The following is an 18,898-nucleotide window of genomic DNA, read 5'->3' as shown; positions in this document are numbered from 1 at the left end:
TTCATTTTCCATATGTACTCCATGCCTGCCTGTAAAGTCTACTTCTAAAATCTCAGATGTCTAGGGCAGTTATTCCCTATGTCAATACAACTATGTTTTTCTTTACAGCATCAATCTCTATTTCAGTTTGTAAGCTGCCAGAACACAATATATCAGAAATGGAGCAGTTTTTAAAAAGGAGAATTTATTAAGTTGCAAGTTTACAGTTCTAAGGTCATGAAAATGTCCAATCTAAGGCATCCAGGGAAAGACACTTCAATTCAAGAAAGGCTGATGGGTCCAGAACACCTCTGTCAGCTGGAAAGGCACATGGTGATGCCTGCTAGCTTTCTCTCCTGGCTTCTCATTTCATAAGGATTCCCCAGGGGTGTTCTCTTTCTGCATCTCCAAAAATCTCAAGCTGTGTGGGCTCTACTGGCTCTGCTGGCTATAAAGCTTTTTCCAAAATGGTTCCCTCTTAAAGGGCTCCAGTAAACAACCTCACTTTTGAATGGGTGGACACATATGCCCATGGATGCCATCTAATGAAAAGTTACTACAACTACCCACAACTGGGTGGGTCACATCTCCATGGCAACAATCAAAGAGATCCCACTCAGCAATTCTGAATGAGGATCAAAGGAACTTGGCTTTTCTGGGGTACACAACAGATTCAAACCAACACAATCTCCATTTATAATTATATGTTCACTTGCTTATTCTTTGTTTCCTCAGTGAAGGTCCATGAAGGTAGAGATCACTTTGCCTATTTACAACTGTATTTGTCCTTAATACATAATTATTGAATAAGTGAATGAAACACTTTCTAAAAGAAATGACAGACCCTAGGCTTTTACTTCCATGGGAAATAGACATTTATACAAAAAAAAGTATCTTACAACATCTTGGAACACCTCAACATGTATTCCAATATTCCCCAAATAATCTCTCTGTGTTATGCAGGGTTCTCTAGAGAAACAGAACAAGAGAGATCTGTAAATATGAGATTTATAAAGGTGTCTCAAGCAAATATGGTAATGGAAGAGTCCAAAATCCATAAGGCAGGCTGTGAAGCTGGCAGCTCCGATAAAGGGTCTAGACGAACGTCACAGGAAAGGCTCGCTGGCTACAGAAGCACTGAAACAGTCTCTCTTCCTCCTTAAAAAGCATCAACTGATTTGGATTATCTCATTGTGGGGGGACATGCCTTAGTTGATTGCAGATGTAACTGGCCACAGATGCCAGCAACTGACTGATGATTTAATCAACCAGTCATGAAATATCCTTGCAGTAATGGTCAGGCCAGTGCTTGCCTGACCAGACAACAGAACATAATCACGTGGCCAAGTTGACACCAGAATCTAACCATTACACACTCTTTTTAGATTTTTTTTACTTAGGATAGCACAAAGAAGAAGAGAGAAAACTGACCACTGTAAATTCTTTGCAAAGAGCAAAGGACTTGCTTAGTGTGCCTGTGTTATGCTTTTTAAATGTGTGAAACAGAGCACAAGCTTTGCAATCAGTCAGATCTGAGACCAAATCTCAATTCTGGCATAAGTTGTATGTTCTCACAAATTATCTAAATCTCTAACCATATTTCTTTATCTGCTACTGGAAAGAAACCATGTCTGAGAATTAAGTGATATATCATTTGTAAAGGGTTCTTATGTAGTGCCTGATAACTGAAAGATAAAACAAATGAAAATGGCCAAAAGCCCAGCCCAACCTATCCCATTCAAAAAACAGCACTATAGTTGCTAAGAATAATATAAATAAAAGTCTCATCTAGAACAGATGTCTTTTTTTGTTTGTTTGTTTTTAACTGCCACACATCACTGCCACTCTTTTAGCAGGAAAGGACAGGAATTAACTTGGTCTGACAGGGTATTTACAAAGTGAATACTGGAGCTGGAATCAAATAATCTGAATTTAAATACTGGCTCTATTAATTCACCTTATATGAATTTGCATTCAATTAATCTCTTTAAACCCTGTGAATAATATAGAAGATGACTCCTAACACAGTGAAAGGCTCTCATGGACAATAAAGAAATGTGCCATGAATCTCAATTCATACATAGAAAAGCTGACACAGTGTGTGGTTAAGTAATTGGGACTGATGGACATTAGACCAGAGTAGGTAGAAACAGAAACTCCAGGCTACACAGTAAATTTTCTATTTCAAGTGTGGAAAAGATACAATTGTTCCAAACACTCTGATACTAGATCTATTCTAACATGCTGTAGTATAAAGAATTTGGCTTGCCTTTGTCCCTGGTTCCTAGGAGATAACCTCAAAACCTTTGGAATTTCCTAAGATAGGAGTATCTTTTGTGTGTACTAGTGGGCAGCATAGTGCACACCTGAAAATTTATGCTAATGAGATGACTCAGGGTTGGAACTTTGAGACACATCGTGTCAGTCCAAACTCGAAGATCGCAGGGCAGCAGAGGGAGGCTGTAGTTTGAGTTCAACCATCAATCAATCCTACCCACATATGGAACCAAAAAAAAAAATCTCTGGACATTGAAGCTGAAGTGAGCTTCCATGATAATACACATTGATATACTGGGAGGTGATGTATTCTGATGACATGGTGGGGAGGACACAGAGGCTCTGCATGTGAGACATGCCAGACCTTGCATCATGCAAGGTCTCTTCTTTTGTTTTCTTCTAATTTGTAACCTTTTTTGCTGTAATAAAACCATCATTGTATGTATAACACTTTCCTGAGTTTTGTGAGTCATGGTAGTGAGCTATTGAACCTGAAGGAAAGGTGGGGACCAGTAAAATTATAGCCAGTTGGTCAGAAGTGAGGGTGGCCTGGGAATTTCTGAATTTGTAGCTGGTGCCTGAAGGGCAATCCTGAAGAGGACTGCCCTTAACCTACTGTGTCTGGCTGAACTTCGGGTAATTGGAGTCAGAATTGAATAGCATTAAAAATTTAATTGAGGGGTGGGCCGCGGTGGCTCAGCGGGCAAAGTGCTTGCCTGCTATGCCGGAGGACCTCGGTTCGATTCCCGGCCCCAGCCCATGTAACAAAAACGGAGAAACAGAATACAATAAAACAAGAAAATGTTTAAAGATGTTTCCCTTTCTTCCTTCCTTCCTTCCTTCTATCCTTCCTTCCTTCTCTCTGTCTTTCCTTTAAAAAAAAAAAATATAAAAAAAAAAAAAATTTAATTGATAATCAAGAACTGAATATAAGAACTAAAACCATAAAAAACTCCTGGAAGAAAACACAGGGAAATATCTTAAGGAATTTGTATTAGGCAATGGATTCTTAGACTTTATACCAAAAGTGCTAGCAAAGAGAAAAAAAAAATAGATATGTGGACCTTATCAAAATTAAAAACTTTTGTACATCAAGAAAATGAACAACCTCCAGAATGGGAGAAAATCCTTGGAAACCATATCTCTAATAAGGGTTTAATATCCAGAATATTTAATATATTCTTTATGAACTCCTATAACCGTGAAATGAAAAACATCCCAGTTAAGAAATAGACCAAGCAGTGGTCAGCAGCTGGGTTACTGTAAAATTATGTAATGAGGAGTTGGACCCTATTTTCTCATGTTCTACATCACAACTTTTCATAGTTACCTCACACTTCTCTTTTCCTTTTTGTTCCACATCTGGACAACCTGGTGAGAATCCTCAATGCACCCTACTTGGTTGTTGCCAATCTGGCCACAGGTGGGAACCCTCACTGGCCCCACCCCTTAACCACAATAAAAACCTAAGCCAGTCTCCTTTCTGTCAGTGAGCCATTTCAAACAAAACAGCAGCAGAAATGGCTGGTAGAAAAGAATATATGCAACAGAAAAGTTTGCTCATATTCTCTCAATACTTCAAAATTTAAATCCATGATATCTTGAAATTTAACATTACTGAAATAATACTTCTGATTCTATTGTTTAAGATCAGACCACTAGTTCTTGAAATTGAGAGCTTTTGTAACTCATTAGCTTTAATGACCAACTCAGAGTTTAAAAATATAAACAAGAAGGGTTTGGGGACTATTTCTCTTTCTCAGTTGTAAGAACTTGAGGTTGTCCACCAGAGATGATTTCAAACGTTAGATTATGCAATCTATCAGATTTATCTCCTGAAAAATCTATTTTTTTCCCATTAAACTGATAAGGAGGTGACAGCAAAGCTTCTGAAGAAAGATGCTAAATTCAGCTATAATACAAACTTTTTCTAGTGACTGTATAAGCATCTTATAAAATACATATTTTTTGCCCTCAGTAGTCACATACTAAAACACTGGTTTCCACCCAGCTGCCTCAATCCAGTCATGCATCCTAGACCTTCTGCTGTGAGGTACAGTTGGGAGAGAACAATAATAGGGCAAGTCCTATATGCTGGTTTAACCCCAAAGGAACTATTAACAATGAAATGATAGATTCCTGAAAATGCCATCTGAGTTTACATCAGCAATGGCCGGAAAAGATTACCCTAAAGCTATGCTCAGACATTTTGTATGAGATTTATTCCCCATCTCCCTCTAACCCCAACCCATAGCCCTTAAAGCTGTGTGTACCCCAGAAAGACATGTTCTTAAACTTAATCCATTCCTGTGGGTGTGGACCCACTGTAAATAGAATATTTGATGGGGCTACTCCAGAAGGTGTGACCCACCTCATTCAGGGTGGCCTTAATCCTCTTACTGGATTCCTTTATAAATAGAATGGAGAGGGGGAGAGAGAGGGGAAAGAAGAAGGAGAAAGCAAGAGACATGGAAACAAAAAGCTGACAGCAATGAAACCTGGAAGAAAAGAGACAGAACAGCAGATGCCACCATGTGTCTCGAACTGTAAGCTAATAAGGCCTCATTGTTTAAAGCCAACCCATTTCATGGTATCTACTTTGAGCAGCCTTATAAATTAAAACATTGTTAGCACAAAAAATTCCTAATTAAAGCATATACAAAAGGAACCATGTCTCTGGACTGAGACTGATTCTTAAACTAGAACTGGTTCTTAAACTAGAACAGGGTTCTTAAACTAGAATTGCATGGTCGAGAGTAAGAGCAAACTAGTTTTCTAGCAGAGGATATGGTCAGGATGTCTGGTTCTGTGATAGGCATATTATCACATTAAGCACTAGAAAGTTATACCATACAGAAAACAAGTTTCCCATCTTAAGACAAAATTCAGCCTCTCAAAATACACAAGTCTATTTCTCCTCCAATCTATTAAATAACCCCCATAGTAAACTGGTGACTATCCAAAAAACTGGAATGATTACCTCCATTTCATACATTGGGGGCCCAAGGATGTCTTTCAGAGCGTGGAAATCAATCAAAATTGGCATTTCAGGTGGGAGAGCTAAGTCAGCAGTGTCATTGATAGATTCAGGTTTTACATCTTCTAAGATGTGTTCTCTGCAACCTAAGAGAGGAAAATTTATTTAGAAATTCTAAGAGCTTTGCAGGTAGGAAAGTCTGTTAACAATAAATACCAAACAGAAGCCCAATGGACTTCAATAGTTTATTCCCTTTTATGCCTTTACTGAGGCACAGAAATTTACCTTGTATGTATGTGAAGTCAGGCAGAAGAACTAGATTTTCAAGTACTCTGTGAGGGCATAGGTATATTGCAATTACTGTGTTCATTTACTTTTTTTTAAAAAAAATTTTTTTTTATTAATCAAAAAAAAGAAAAGAAATTAACACAACATTTAGAAATCATTCCATTCTACACATGCACTCAGTAATTCTTAGTATCATCACATAGACGTATGATCATCATTTCTTAGTACATTTGCATCGATTTAGGAAAAGAACTAGCAAAACAGCAGAAAAAGATATAGAATGTTAATATAGAGAAGAGAATTAAAATAATAATACTAATAATATATATATATAAAAAGGAAAAAGAAAAAAACAAAAACAAAAGATACAAACACACAAACAAACAAACAAAAAACCATATTTCAGGTGCAGCTTCATTCAGTGTTCCAACCTAGTTACATTACACTTAGGTATTATTGTGCTGTCCATTTTTGAGTTTTTGTATCTAGTCCTGTTGCACAGTCTGTATCCCTTCAGCTCCAATTACCCATTATCTTACCCTGTTTCTAACTCCTGCTGGTCTCTGTTACCAATGATATAGTCCAAGCTGATTCTCGAATGTCGGTTCACATCAGTGGGACCATACAGTATTTGTCCTTTAGTTGTTGGCTAGACTCTCTCAGCTTAATGTTCTCTAGGTCCATCCATGTTATTACATGCTTCATAAGTTTAGTCTGTCTTAAAGCTGCATAATATTCCATCGTAGGTATACGCCACAGTTTGTTTAGCCACTCGTCTGTTGATGGACATTTTGGCTGTTTCCATCTCTTTGCAATTGTAGATAATGCTGCTATAAACACTAGTGTGCAAATGTCCCTCTGTGTCTTTGCCCTTAAGTCCTTTGAGTAGATACCTAGCAGTGGTATTGCTGGGTCATAATCCATTCTGCCAGTCTATGTCTTCTGATTGGGAAATTCAGTCCATTAACTTTTAGTGTTATTACTGTTTGGATAATATTTTCCTCTACCATTTTGGCTTCTGTATTATATATATCATATCTGATTTTCCTTCTTTCTACACTTTACTCCATACCTCTCTCTTCTGTCTTTTCGTATCTGACTCTAGTGCTCCCTTTAGTATTTCTTGCAGAGCTGGTCTCTTGGTCACAAATTCTCTCAGTGACTTTTTGTCTATAAATGTTTTAATTTCTCCTTCATTTTTGAAGGACAATTTTGCTGGATATAGAAGTCTTGGTTGGCAGTTTTTCTCTTTTAGTAATTTAAATATATCATCCCACTGTCTTCTAGCTTCCATGGTTTCTGCTGAGAAATCTACACATAGTCTTATTGGGTTTCCCTTGTATGTGACAGATTGTTTTTCTCTTGCTGCTTTCAAGATCCTCTCTTTCTCTTTGACCTCTGACATTCTAACTAGTAAGTGTCTTGGAGAATGCCTATTTGGGTCTATTCTCTTTGGGGTGCGCTGCACTTCTTGGATCTGTAAATTTAGGTCTTTCATAAGAGTTGGGAAATTTTCATTGATAATTTCTTCCATTAGTTTTTCTCCTCCTTTTCCCTTCTCTTCTCCTTCTGGGACACCCACAACACGTATATTTGTGCGCTTCATATTGTCCTTGAGTTCCCTGATCCCCTGCTCAAGTTTTTCCATTCTTTTCCCTATAGTTTCTGTTTCTTTTTGGAATTCAGATGTTCCATCCTCCAGTTCACTAATTGTAGCTTCTGTCTCTTTAGATCTACCATTGTAGGTATCCATTGTTTTTTTCCATTTTTTCTTTTTTGTCCTTCACTCCCATAAATTCTGTGATTTGTTTTTTCAGATTTTCTATTTCTTCTTTTTGTTCAGCCCATGTCTTCTTCATGTCCTCCCTCAATTTATTGATTTGGTTTTTGAAGAGGTTTTCCATTTCTGTTCATATATTCAGCATTAGTTGTCTCAGCTCCTGTATCTCATTTGAACTACTGCTTTGTTTCTTTGACTGGGCCATATCTTCAATTTTCCGAGCGTCATCCATTATTTTCTGCTGGTGTCTGAGCATTTGATCAGATTTCCCTGAGTGTGGGACCCAGCTGGTTGAAAGGTTTTTCTGTGAAATCTCTGGGCTCTGTTTTTCTTTTCCTGTCCAGTAGGTGGCGCTCGTCGGTCTGCGGGTCCCACCAGTAAAAGGTGCTGTGGCTCCTTTAACTTGCCAATCTGAATCTCACAGTCGGCCCGGGAAACGGCGGGTGGAGTGCGGGTCGCCGGCCGCCGCGGCTTGGGGGAGTGCCGGTCCAAATTGCCCAGCTGGCCCAAGACACCAAGCGTGGCGGGAGGGCCCCGCTATCCAACGTTCCCAGTCAGACCGGGGAGCCACGTGCGTGGAGGGGACCCCAGTCGCCAGCCGCCCCGGCCGGGAAAACGCGTGCCCCTCGGGTATCTCACCGCAGCGGATTCTCCCTGCCCATTCAGCCGTTCCAGAATGGGGTACGCTGTCTTTTTGGTGTCTGTCATGGCTCCGGGAGCTGTTTCATATTGTTTCTGTTTCTTTAGTTGCTGTTCTGGAGGAGGAACTAAGACCCGCGCGTCTTACTAAGCCGCCATCTTCTACGCTGTGTTCATTTACTTTTACTAGTTTATCATCTATGTTCCTCCAATAAAGTGTAAGTTCTGGGAGGGTAGCAGCCTTGCCTATTTTCTTTTTAACCAATGCCAGGCAGTATTCATCTAATGGCCTTTAGAGGCCAAACACTGAAGGGTCAAATGCAGTCGATTATCTTGTACAATTCTCTGTTAGATCAATATAGCTCAGGGCTTTGAACTAACTTTTCAGTGCCCTCTATACTTGCTTACTTTGAACTGCGGGATTCAGTTAGGTGTCTCATTTTCCAATAGTGGGCAATGTGAACATGGAAATGATAAAATCACAATAAGCAATGCTTCCTTTGTAAGCATACAGCTCTACTCCAAGGTTACATTTTTAAATAAAAACAAACATAAATGGCAGTGCCAAGATAAGAGAATAAGAAACCTGGGCTAAAATTCCTACAATAATCAACTCCTTATACTCCTGAGAACCTCATTTGGCTGATATGTTGTCAAAGTGCTTATTCATTTTAGTTTTGGGCCTACTCATACAGAGAGCAGAAGCCAACTGACCTATCAAACCACCCTTTCCACTGATTTGAGTAAAGAAGAAAAATATTACATAATCTGTGCTCAGAAGCCTAAAATGAGGAAAAGTTAAAAAAAAAAGGGGGGGAGGGATGTCTGGCTCTATTTCTTTTCATTCTAGCCTTGCTTCTTTTAGTTTTGCTATGATTCTTCTTCTTATATTAGTTAGTGAAGCTCTTTAAAATATATTTTTTATAACTGTTTTTAAATACTGTCTTCCTTCTGAAAGCATATATGTACATATATTACTATAAAATAAAAATATCTACTATTTATTTTAGTTTTGCTATGATTCTTCCAGTTCTTATATCTCTTGAAGTTAAACATTTTTTTCACTACCTCCCTTATTTACTCCTTTTCTTCCAAAAGTGGTAACTGAATATATTTACTAATATTAGTACATCTGGGATTGAACTGTTTTAGCCCTTTAAGATAACAGGTCGTTATCTTAAACTGGGTCGTTGCTAAAACAACACTAGCTGCCTTGGTGTGACTTTCAGGGTTAGGAGGCCTCCTAGTCTACTCTTCTGCTGAGCTCACTGGTTTCCTCTTCAAGACTGAATCATGAGTGATACAGGAGAAAAAAACAGACACATAGCAGTTCAGTTTCTGTACTTACTGGCTATTTGACTCCAGGCAAAGCAGTAAGTATTTCTTACTATCTAGCTCTGCAGGATTGTTTGAGAATTAAAGTAAAAATCCTTTTTTAGACTGCAAAATGTAATATACATATTGTATCATACATTTGTCTCTCTCTCTCTCTCTCTATATATATATATTCTCATAGTCACACCTCTATAATATTATTTTCAAGGACTAACAAAGTAATCTTTCAAGGTCTGGCTCAACCAGATTCTAGAAAGTTTTCCCTGATTTTTCTAACTTCTTATAGCATTTAGCTGTTTCATAAAATCCTGCAATTTTATTAGCCTGTGGCAGTGAGAGATTTTCTGCCTGCTGTTCTATCTGCAGTGTATTACAAGTAATATTGATGATGGAAGGTAGGAAAGCTCTCAAATGATTAGTTTAGCTATATGTAGCTCTCTGAGCAGAAAAGAAAGCAGGTGTGTTGCTTAATTAAAATTAATGCACAGAAAGAAAAGCACTACCTGTCTAAGGCTACTGTGCCCTCAAGATGCAAGGTAGTGGCACTCTGAAGCTTTGGCCAATGCACATATAAGGATGCCAGTTTTCCTAGCCTGGTGCTCTGTGAGGAGCTTTTCTCAGATCCAATTACTGTTGCTAGCCTGTGTTTCCATATTACTGGAGGAAGTAAAGCTGGATGGGTGAAAGCCAATCCACAATTATATAGCCAATAGTTTAGGACATCCAATCCCTTTTCCAGTGTAGTTCTGAATTCAGCGCTTTGAGCACAAGGGGGTGAGGGTGGGGAGAGTTATTTCTAAAGCCAATATATCAATATATCTTATATATAATATATATATATTAGTAAAAGCTAATTTACTCTAGGTTTTAAGGTATAGCAGCTGTGTTAATGAAAAATTCAATAAACTCAGAACTAATATGCACTTCAAAGTAGTCCATCATTAGAACACAAGCCTAGAGAACTACAGCTCTAGTAAAGAAAAATAGTGTCAGCTAATCAGAAGAGACATGAAAGCCCTAGATTCTTTATTTTTTATTTTTAAAATATTTTTATTGATAAACAGCATACAAACACAAGAACTCTTAACATACAAACATTCCATACATGGTATACAATCAGTGGCTCATGATATCATCACATAGTTGTATATTCATCACCATGATCATTTCTTACAACATTTGCATCACTCCAGAAAAAAGAAATAAAAAGAAAAAACTCACACATACTATACCCCTTACTCCTCCCTCTCACTGACTGCTAGTAAGCCCTGGATCTTAAGAACCATTCAGTGACCTTGTATAATGCAAAGGGAGAGTAAGGAAACACTGGATTTTCATAAAACAAACACTTTTTAAAAGAATTTAATTTATTTTGTATTATCAAACCAAAACAACATACAAACATGAACATTCTTAACATACCAACATTTCATGTATGGTGTACAATCAATAGCTCACAATATTATCACATAGTAGTACATTCATCACCATTATCATTTTTTAGAACACTTGCATCACTTCAGAAAAAGAAATAAAAAGAAAAAACTCACAACTACCATACCCCTTACCCTCCCTCTCACTGACCACCAGTATTTCCATTTACTCAATAGATTTTAAACTTTAAAACACACAGTTTTGATTCTTTATTAAAACAAATCAACAACAAGCAAAATACTATCTCACAAAGATGCCATTCAAGGATTGTCTGAAACTTCTGAGCTCTATGTGTAAGCTTTCAAGTACTTAGCTCTAGTGCAATGTTCTCCTTGGACAGAAGGGATCAGCACAAAGAAAAACAACAGAAAATGTCCCACCTCCCAACACAACATGGACCCTTTCCTACAAATCTTTCCTGTAGGAATTAGGCAGTTTTATTTTCATGCCCTTAAACAGTGGTCCTTAACAAATTAATACTCATATAAAAAATGGATCGCTTCACCAGGAAGCAAAAAGAAATGTAAATTATAAAAGCAAGACATTATTTCTGCTTACCAAAATATTTAGTAAAGAAATATAAGAAATTACAAAAATCAATGCTAAAGAAAGTAAAGCGATCTTTTCAAACCTACTGATTATGGGAATATAAACTGGTTAATGTTCCAGGGAAGCAATTTGTCAATATGTATTGAAAATCTTCAAATATTCATTATTTCAAACCCAGTGATTATTATTTTTTGCAGGAATCTATCCTTAAGGACACAACCAAAATTGCAGACAACAGTTGATGCACAAAGCTGTTCACTTCAGCATTACGATAATAGCAAAAACCAGATCCAATATAAATATGCAATATTAGGAACATGGCTAAGTAAACTGTGGTACATCCATATGATAAAATACTACACAGTCACTAAACATATTTTTCAAATGTGTTTTTAATAATGTGAGGACATTTTTTTGAAACAAGGTTAAATGAATGAAATGATGTAGTTTAACATGTTAACAGAAGTTATAGTCTGAAATGGGTCAGTAAACGATAGACTCAAATCCTAGCTCTGGTTTTTTAGTTGGCCTGGAGCAACTTTACTTGACCTCTTCTCATCTGGTTTTCTAAACAGTAAAACTGGAATAATTATAGTACCATTATAGCATGACATAAAAAGACAAACTTTAAGTCCCTACTTTTCCATGGCTGAATACCATAATTTCAAATATATGTTACAAACATATGAAAAGCCAGGCAAAGCTATTACGAGTTATCATCATTTTAATTTTTCAGAATATTAAGACATCTTCCTAAATTCCCTAATTGCCTTAACACTGACTGTTGGGAATCAAATAAATTAAATATATGTAAGAAAAAAAGGAAAAGATATCAAGACAAGACTCTGTCCTATGCTATTACTATATAGTTCTATTATAGCTCATATATATTCCAGCCATTAAAATTACCTTTACAAGTGATTTCAAAGCCCATTCTTAAAAATTAAAAAAGTACCATTGAATAGAGAGTGAAAGAAAGGGCATGGAAAAATAGAATGACCAGAATAAGCTAGAGCTCTTTTTTTTTTTTTTTTTTTTCTGCATGGGCAGGCACTGGGAATCAAACCAGGGTCTCCAGCACAGCAGGTGAGAACTCTGCCTGCTGAGCCACTGTGGCCTGTCCTAGAGCTCTTTTTTTTTAACTGAAAAGAAACAAAATTGGTCTGAAAGTGGGAGTAAGCTAAATTTCTTTAAGTTGGTTTACTCTGTTCAGAGATACTTCCAAGTTGTTCTCTTAAAGGTATTATCAACCTATTTGAGTCCAATTCAGGTCATGGCCAAAGGAGTTTATTGGCATGAAGGCAGCAGATGAGAAAACAGCACCAGGGGCTGAAACCCCCTCTCTAAGCAGTGTGCTCTACTGCACAACCACTGTGGGACTGTGGTAATGGTTGATTGCAAAGGAGATTAAAATGTAGGTATGCTCCCTAAGGGGGCTAGAGTTGTTATCACCACAGCTATTATAAAAGGATATTCTATAGCTACCAACTCCTCAGGAAGAAGTATAAGGCTTTACTGAAGCAGCTGTTTTACTAGTGTAACAGTGGAAAAGTGTAACAAGTATAACAGTGTTACTAGTGTAACAGTGGAAAAGTGTTCTTTTCCACTTATTTTTAACTCCACCAGATTTAAATGAAAATGGGTCCAAGAGTCAAAGAATCACTATACGAAGGGGGGTTGATAGGGAGGTACTGAGAGAGGGAAGATGAGGAGAAGGGATAGAGGTATATATAATGCCTTAGGAAACTCCAACAGCTTTCTGTAAAAAAACAAAGAAACTATTCCTTGACTTTCAAATAAATCCTTTAGAAAAATGGTGTCTCTTGGCAAATGATCTCAACAGTCAGAAGCAGCAGAGAGGCTAGAAAACCAAAATAAACCTAACAATTATCCAGAATGCAGCGGAAACTAAACTCTATCTAACCACATATTTCCCTAGGATATCTATGATCATTTTAACTAAAGACAGAAAATTTTAGTAATACTTCTCATGCTCACTCTTTGCTCTGCTTTCTCTGAAGTATTATACTACACTCTCAAGCCTAGTCCTATGACTTTCAAAGCTAAATTTTATGGTATAGCAATAGCAGGAACCCCTTCTAGATATGAAAGAAATGTTCATTTCACAATGAGCAGTTTTTAAGGCTTGTGGGGTGGGGATAGAGAAGGGAAGGAGGGGGTGTATACAAGAATACTGTTAATTGCAGCCATCAATAAAACAGGACCCAAAAATAAGGAGTTAGTTCTCCAAAGAAACGAATACTATCTGTTTCTACCATACTAATAAGATATGTTTGGGGAAATAGTTCCCTGACAATGTCTAGGTATCTTCCTAAAGCCTATCAGAATTAAAGATTACTGAAGAAGAATTCACGAATACTAAAGAATGGAACAATGCAATACAAAAATTTAAAAGCTGGGCAGAAAGTCAAAGACTTGGTCCAACCCTCCATTTTATACCTAAGGAAACTGAGACCCAGGGAGGCTAAACAAATTGCCTAAGGTCCGAAGCAAATCACAAACAGCACATCTGGACTCCCATCTCCGAGCCAGAGACACTTTATCTTTTGTCCCAACCTAAATTCCAGTCTAGAAAAGTCACCTGTAGCTGAGGAATTCTTTCACAAGGCAATGTGGTCATAAATTCAGTGATCCGTTTTCTCTTCCTGGCTGAATAAAAACAGTATTAAATGATATTTAAATACAGAGTTCCATTCTATGAGCTGTGTCAGGAAAAACAGTTAAAGATTTTGAAATGAGCAAAAATAGATGAATGGATGTCTGTTCTAGTATACCTTCCAGGCTATTTTCATTGTCTTTGAACTAGTTTTCAATTCTGTAAATTGTGAAAAACTGATAGTGATACAAATGATTCTTATTCATAAAAAGAAAATGAATTTTGTCTAGTGAGGGTACAACTGATCCACCCCTCCCCAAGAAGCCAGTTTTGTATCTCTTAAATTAATTTCAGCATTCCTGATTGCCTATATATGTGTCTGCTTTTTGGATTCTCCACTGAACCAATTGTAATATTACTGGTTCTCACATTAAAATGAGAGCATCTTTGACACATGTTCATTTTATATTTAAGTCATGAGTTTAACATTTAAGAAACGTCCTTTAATACTCTGCAAAAATACTCTTTTTAAAGAGAGGCAGATTTTTCCAGCAGCTTTTTAAAAACTTTTTAAAATTGTGAAATATATAACATATATACAAAAAAAGCAATACATTTTAAAGTACATTGTAATAAATGGTTACAGAACAGATTTCAGAGTTTAGTATGGATTGCAAATTTCAGGTTTTTCCTTCTAGCTGCTCCAAGACACTGGAGACTAAAAGAAATATCAATATAATGATTCAGCAGTGATACTGATTTGTTAAATCCTATCTTCTCTATTATAACTCCAACTTCTCCTTTGATCCTTCTTAAATCTTTAGGGGTTCCAGAAGCTAACTCTTAATCAATAAGAGGAGTTGATTTGCTTAGATAAAATATTTCAGGGTCTCAGACAGAAATATCAGGTTGCCTTATGTATTAGTTAGGGTTCTCTAGAGAAACAGAATCGACAGGGAACACTTTGTAAATACAAAATTTATAAAAGTGTCTCATGTGACCACGGGCATGCAGAGTCCAAAACCCGCAGGGCAGGTTGTGAAGCCAATGATTCCGATGGAGGGTCTGGACAAACTCCACAGGAGAGGCTCACCAGCCGAAACAGGAAGAGCCTGTCTCTTGTGAATCCTCCTTAGAAGGGTTCCAGTGATCAGATTAGGCACTACTCATTGCAAAAGACACTCCCCTCTGGCTGATTACAAATATAATCAGCTGTAGCTGACATGATCCTGATTTAATTCTATGAAATGTCCTCATCACAGCAGACAGGCCAGCACTTGCCCAACCAGAAAACAGGTACCACCACTTGGCCAAGTTGACAGATGAACCTAATCATGACAGTCCACCCCTTGTCAACTTGGCAGCTATACATACCATCTTAAACCATACCTAATTTCCAAATAAAAACAATAAAACAAACATTTTTTCTTTCACCTAACAATACTCAACTGTTCTGCATATAACTGGAACACATTAAATCTCTCCAGAATAGGGTGCAATTCCTTGGGTAATATTCATCCTTATACTTGATATCTCACAACTTAAATAGTATAACATGAACAAAACAGCATTATAGTCCTTGTTTCTGTAACTGATCATGTGGTTGAAGTTCATATTTATCACTACCTTCTTCCACTACCCATTCCATGTTCCCTTTACCCTCAGCAAGCAGTTCAGCTGGCCGTGGTCCTTTGTCTGGTGGGGTGACCCAAACCTTCATTCCTGAAGTTTCACAGCCATTGGTAGTCCTGCCTGGACTGTGTTGTTGCAGTTTTCCATTGATTTTAATCACAGGGCATGGTAATACTAAAAGACGCCCTAGGGGATCTCCTATATTCCAAGAAAACTCTTCTTTACCCCCATTATGTAGTTGCAGTCCTACTTCCCCCTGATAGTCAGGGTCAATCACCCCAGACAATAATGTAATCCCCTTCTTGGCTTGTTGATCCAGTGGCATAAGTAGCCCAAAGTGACAAGGTGACAGTTTTAACTTTCAGTTCAATGGAATCACTGTTGTTTCTCCTGGAGGAAGCACTCCCCATTTTGGAACTAAAACCTGTAGACCAGCAGAACTCAGGGTCGCAGGGATAGGAGGCAAAAATTTTCCTAGTCAATCACTAGGGGTAATTGTGAGTGGTACCACTCCCATTTCCACCCCTTGGTTCCTGGACCCATGGATCCTAGCTATGGGAGAAACAGCACCATACAGCGGACGCCAATTTAGAGCATACACAGCTTTCTGGAGAACATTACCCCAGCCTCTCAAGGTATTGCCACCTAGTTGGCACTGAAATAGTTTTCAAAAGGCCATTCCACCATTCTATCAATCCAGCTGCTTCTGGATGATGGGGAACATGGTAAGACCAGAGAATTCCATGAGCATGTGTCCATTCCCGTACTTCCTTTGCTGTAAAGTACGTTCCTTGATCAAAAGCAATGCTATGTGGAATACCATGACGATGGATAAGGCATTCTGTAAGCCCATGGATGGTAGTTTTGGCAGAAGCACTGCGTGCAGGGAAAGCAAACCCATATCCACAGTATGTGTCTATTCCACTTAGAAAAAATTGCTGCCCCTTCCATGAAGGGAGTGGTCCAATGTAATCAACCTGTCACCATGTAGCTGGCTGGTCACCTTGGGGAATGGTGCCATATCGGGGGCTGAGTGTGGGTCTCTGCTGCTGGCAGATTGGGCACTCAGCAGTAGCTGTAGCCAAGTCAGCCTTGGTGAGTGGAAATTCATGTTGCTGAGCCCATACATAACCTCCATCCCTACCACCATGACCACTTTGTTCATGAGCCCATTGGGTAATGACAGAAGTTGCTGGGGAAAGAGGCTAACTGGTATCCACAGAACGGGTCATCTTATCCACTTGATTATTAAAACCTTTCTCTGCTGAAGTCACCCTCTCGTGCACATTCACATGGGACACAAATATGTTCATATTTTTAGCCCACTCAGAAAGGTTTATCCACATACTTCTTCCCCAGACCTCTTTGTCACCAATTTTCCAATTATGGTCTTTCCAAGTCCCTGACCATCCAGCCAAACCATTAGTAACAGCCCATGAGCCAGTATACAAATGCACCTCTGGCCGGTTTTCCTTCCAAGCAAAATGAACAACCAGGTGCACTGCTCGAAGTTCTGCCCACTGGGAGGATTTCCCCTCACCACTGTCCTTCAAGGACACCCCAGAAAGGGTCTAAGGGTCTGCGTTGTGATTCTCCTATAGGGGCCTACCAAAGGCTCCAGACAGCATCTATATTTGTCACTGACACTTCCAGCACCATTGGATCTGCTGGATCATACGGCCCAAGTGGCAGAGCAGCTTGTACAACAGCCTGGACCTGTCACAGAGCCTCCTCTTGTTCAGGTCCCCACTCAAAATTAGCAGCTTTTCTGGTCACTTGATAAATGGGCCGGAGCAGCACACCCAAATGAGGAATATGTTGTCACTAAAATCCAAAGAGACCAACTAGGCGTGTGCCTCTTTTCTGGTTGTAGGAGGGGCCAGATGCAGAAACTTCTTCACCTTAGAAGGTATATCTTGACATGCCCCACACCACTGGACACCTAGAAATTTCACTGAGTGGAAGGCCCCTATATTTTTGTTGGATTTATCTCCCATTCTCTTACACGCAAATGCCTTACCAGCAAGTCTAGAGTAGTTGCTACTTCTTGCTCATTAGGTCAAATGAACATGATATCATCAATATAATGGACCAGCGTGATGCCTTGCGTGAGGGAGAAATGATCAAGGTCCCTGTGGACAAGATTATGACATAGAGCTGGAGAGCTGATATACCCCTGAGGTAGGACAGTGAAAGTATATTGCTGACCTTGCCAGTTGAAAGCAAACTGTTTCTGGTGGTCCTTACTAATAGCTATTGAGATAAAAGCATTTGCCAGCTCAACAGCTGCATATCAGGTATGAGGGGATGTACTGATTTGCTTAAGCAATGCTTCCACATCTGGAACAACAGCTGCAACTGGAGTTACCACCTGGTTGAGTTTATGATAATCCACTGTCATCCTCCAAGACCCATTTGTTTTCTGCGCAGGCCAAATAGGAGAGTTGAATGGGGATGTGGTGGGAATCACCAACCCAGCATCCTTCAAGTCCTTAAGAGTGGCAGTAATCTTTGCAATCCCTCCAGGAATCCGGTATTGCTACTGATTTACTATTCTGCTCAATAGGGGCAGTTCTAGTGGCTTCCACTTGGCCTTGCCCACCATGATAGCCCTCACCGCACGAGTTAGAGAGCCAAGGTGGGGATTCTGCCAGTTGCTCAGTATGTCTATACCAATTATACATTCTGGAACTGGGGAAATAACTACGGGATGGGTCCAGGGGCCCACTCTGACTGGTGGACCAGAGTGACGTTTTGGGTCCCCTGGAATTAATGTCACTTCTGAACCAGCATCTCATAACCCCTGAAGTATCTGATCATTTACTTTCCCCCAGTGCACAGTTACCCTGGTAAAAGGCCATCGGTCTCCTTGGGGAAGGCTTGGAGGAAGATTAACAGTATAAATTTGTGGCAGTATAACAGGGTTCTCCCCCAAAGGAACCTGGCCTCCCCTTCATTCAAGGGGCTCAGGGTCTGTAAACTGTTTCAAGTCTGGAAATTGATTAAGGGGCCGTGATTCTGTGTTTTTTTTTTTTTATTAATAAAAAAAATTAAGAAAACATTTAGAAATCATTCCATTCTACATATTCAATCAGTAATTATTATTATTATTATTTTTTTACATGGGCAGGCACCGGGAATCGAACCCAGGTCCTCGGGCATGGCAGGCAAGCCCTCTTACCTGCTGAGCCACCGTGGCCCTCCCAATCAGTAATTCTTAATATCATCACATAGTTGCATATTCATCATTTCTTAGTACATTTGCATCGATTTAGAAAAAGAAATAAAAAGACAACAGAATAAGAAATAAAACGATAATAGAGAGAAAAAAACAAAAACAAAAAACAAAAACCTATACCTCACATACAGCTTCATTCAATGTTTTAACATA

At 38.7% G+C, this 18,898-nt stretch overlaps 1 protein-coding gene across 2 annotated transcripts in view; it reads right to left on the bottom strand.

Annotated features, from left to right (window-relative positions):
- Positions 1-18,898, bottom strand: part of LONP2 (lon peptidase 2, peroxisomal) — a 173,827-nt gene that overhangs the window by 23,174 nt on the left and 131,755 nt on the right. For both annotated transcript variants that reach the window (XM_077132347.1, XM_077132348.1), the window contains one exon: positions 5,237-5,379. In XM_077132347.1, coding sequence (XP_076988462.1) covers positions 5,237-5,379 — 143 coding nt within the window. The remainder of the gene's footprint in view (positions 1-5,236; positions 5,380-18,898) is intronic.

Source organism: Tamandua tetradactyla, chromosome 16 (genome assembly GCF_023851605.1).
Source record: "Tamandua tetradactyla isolate mTamTet1 chromosome 16, mTamTet1.pri, whole genome shotgun sequence".
Lineage (NCBI taxonomy): Eukaryota > Metazoa > Chordata > Mammalia > Pilosa > Myrmecophagidae > Tamandua > Tamandua tetradactyla.
This window is presented reverse-complemented; position numbering and strand designations above follow the sequence as displayed.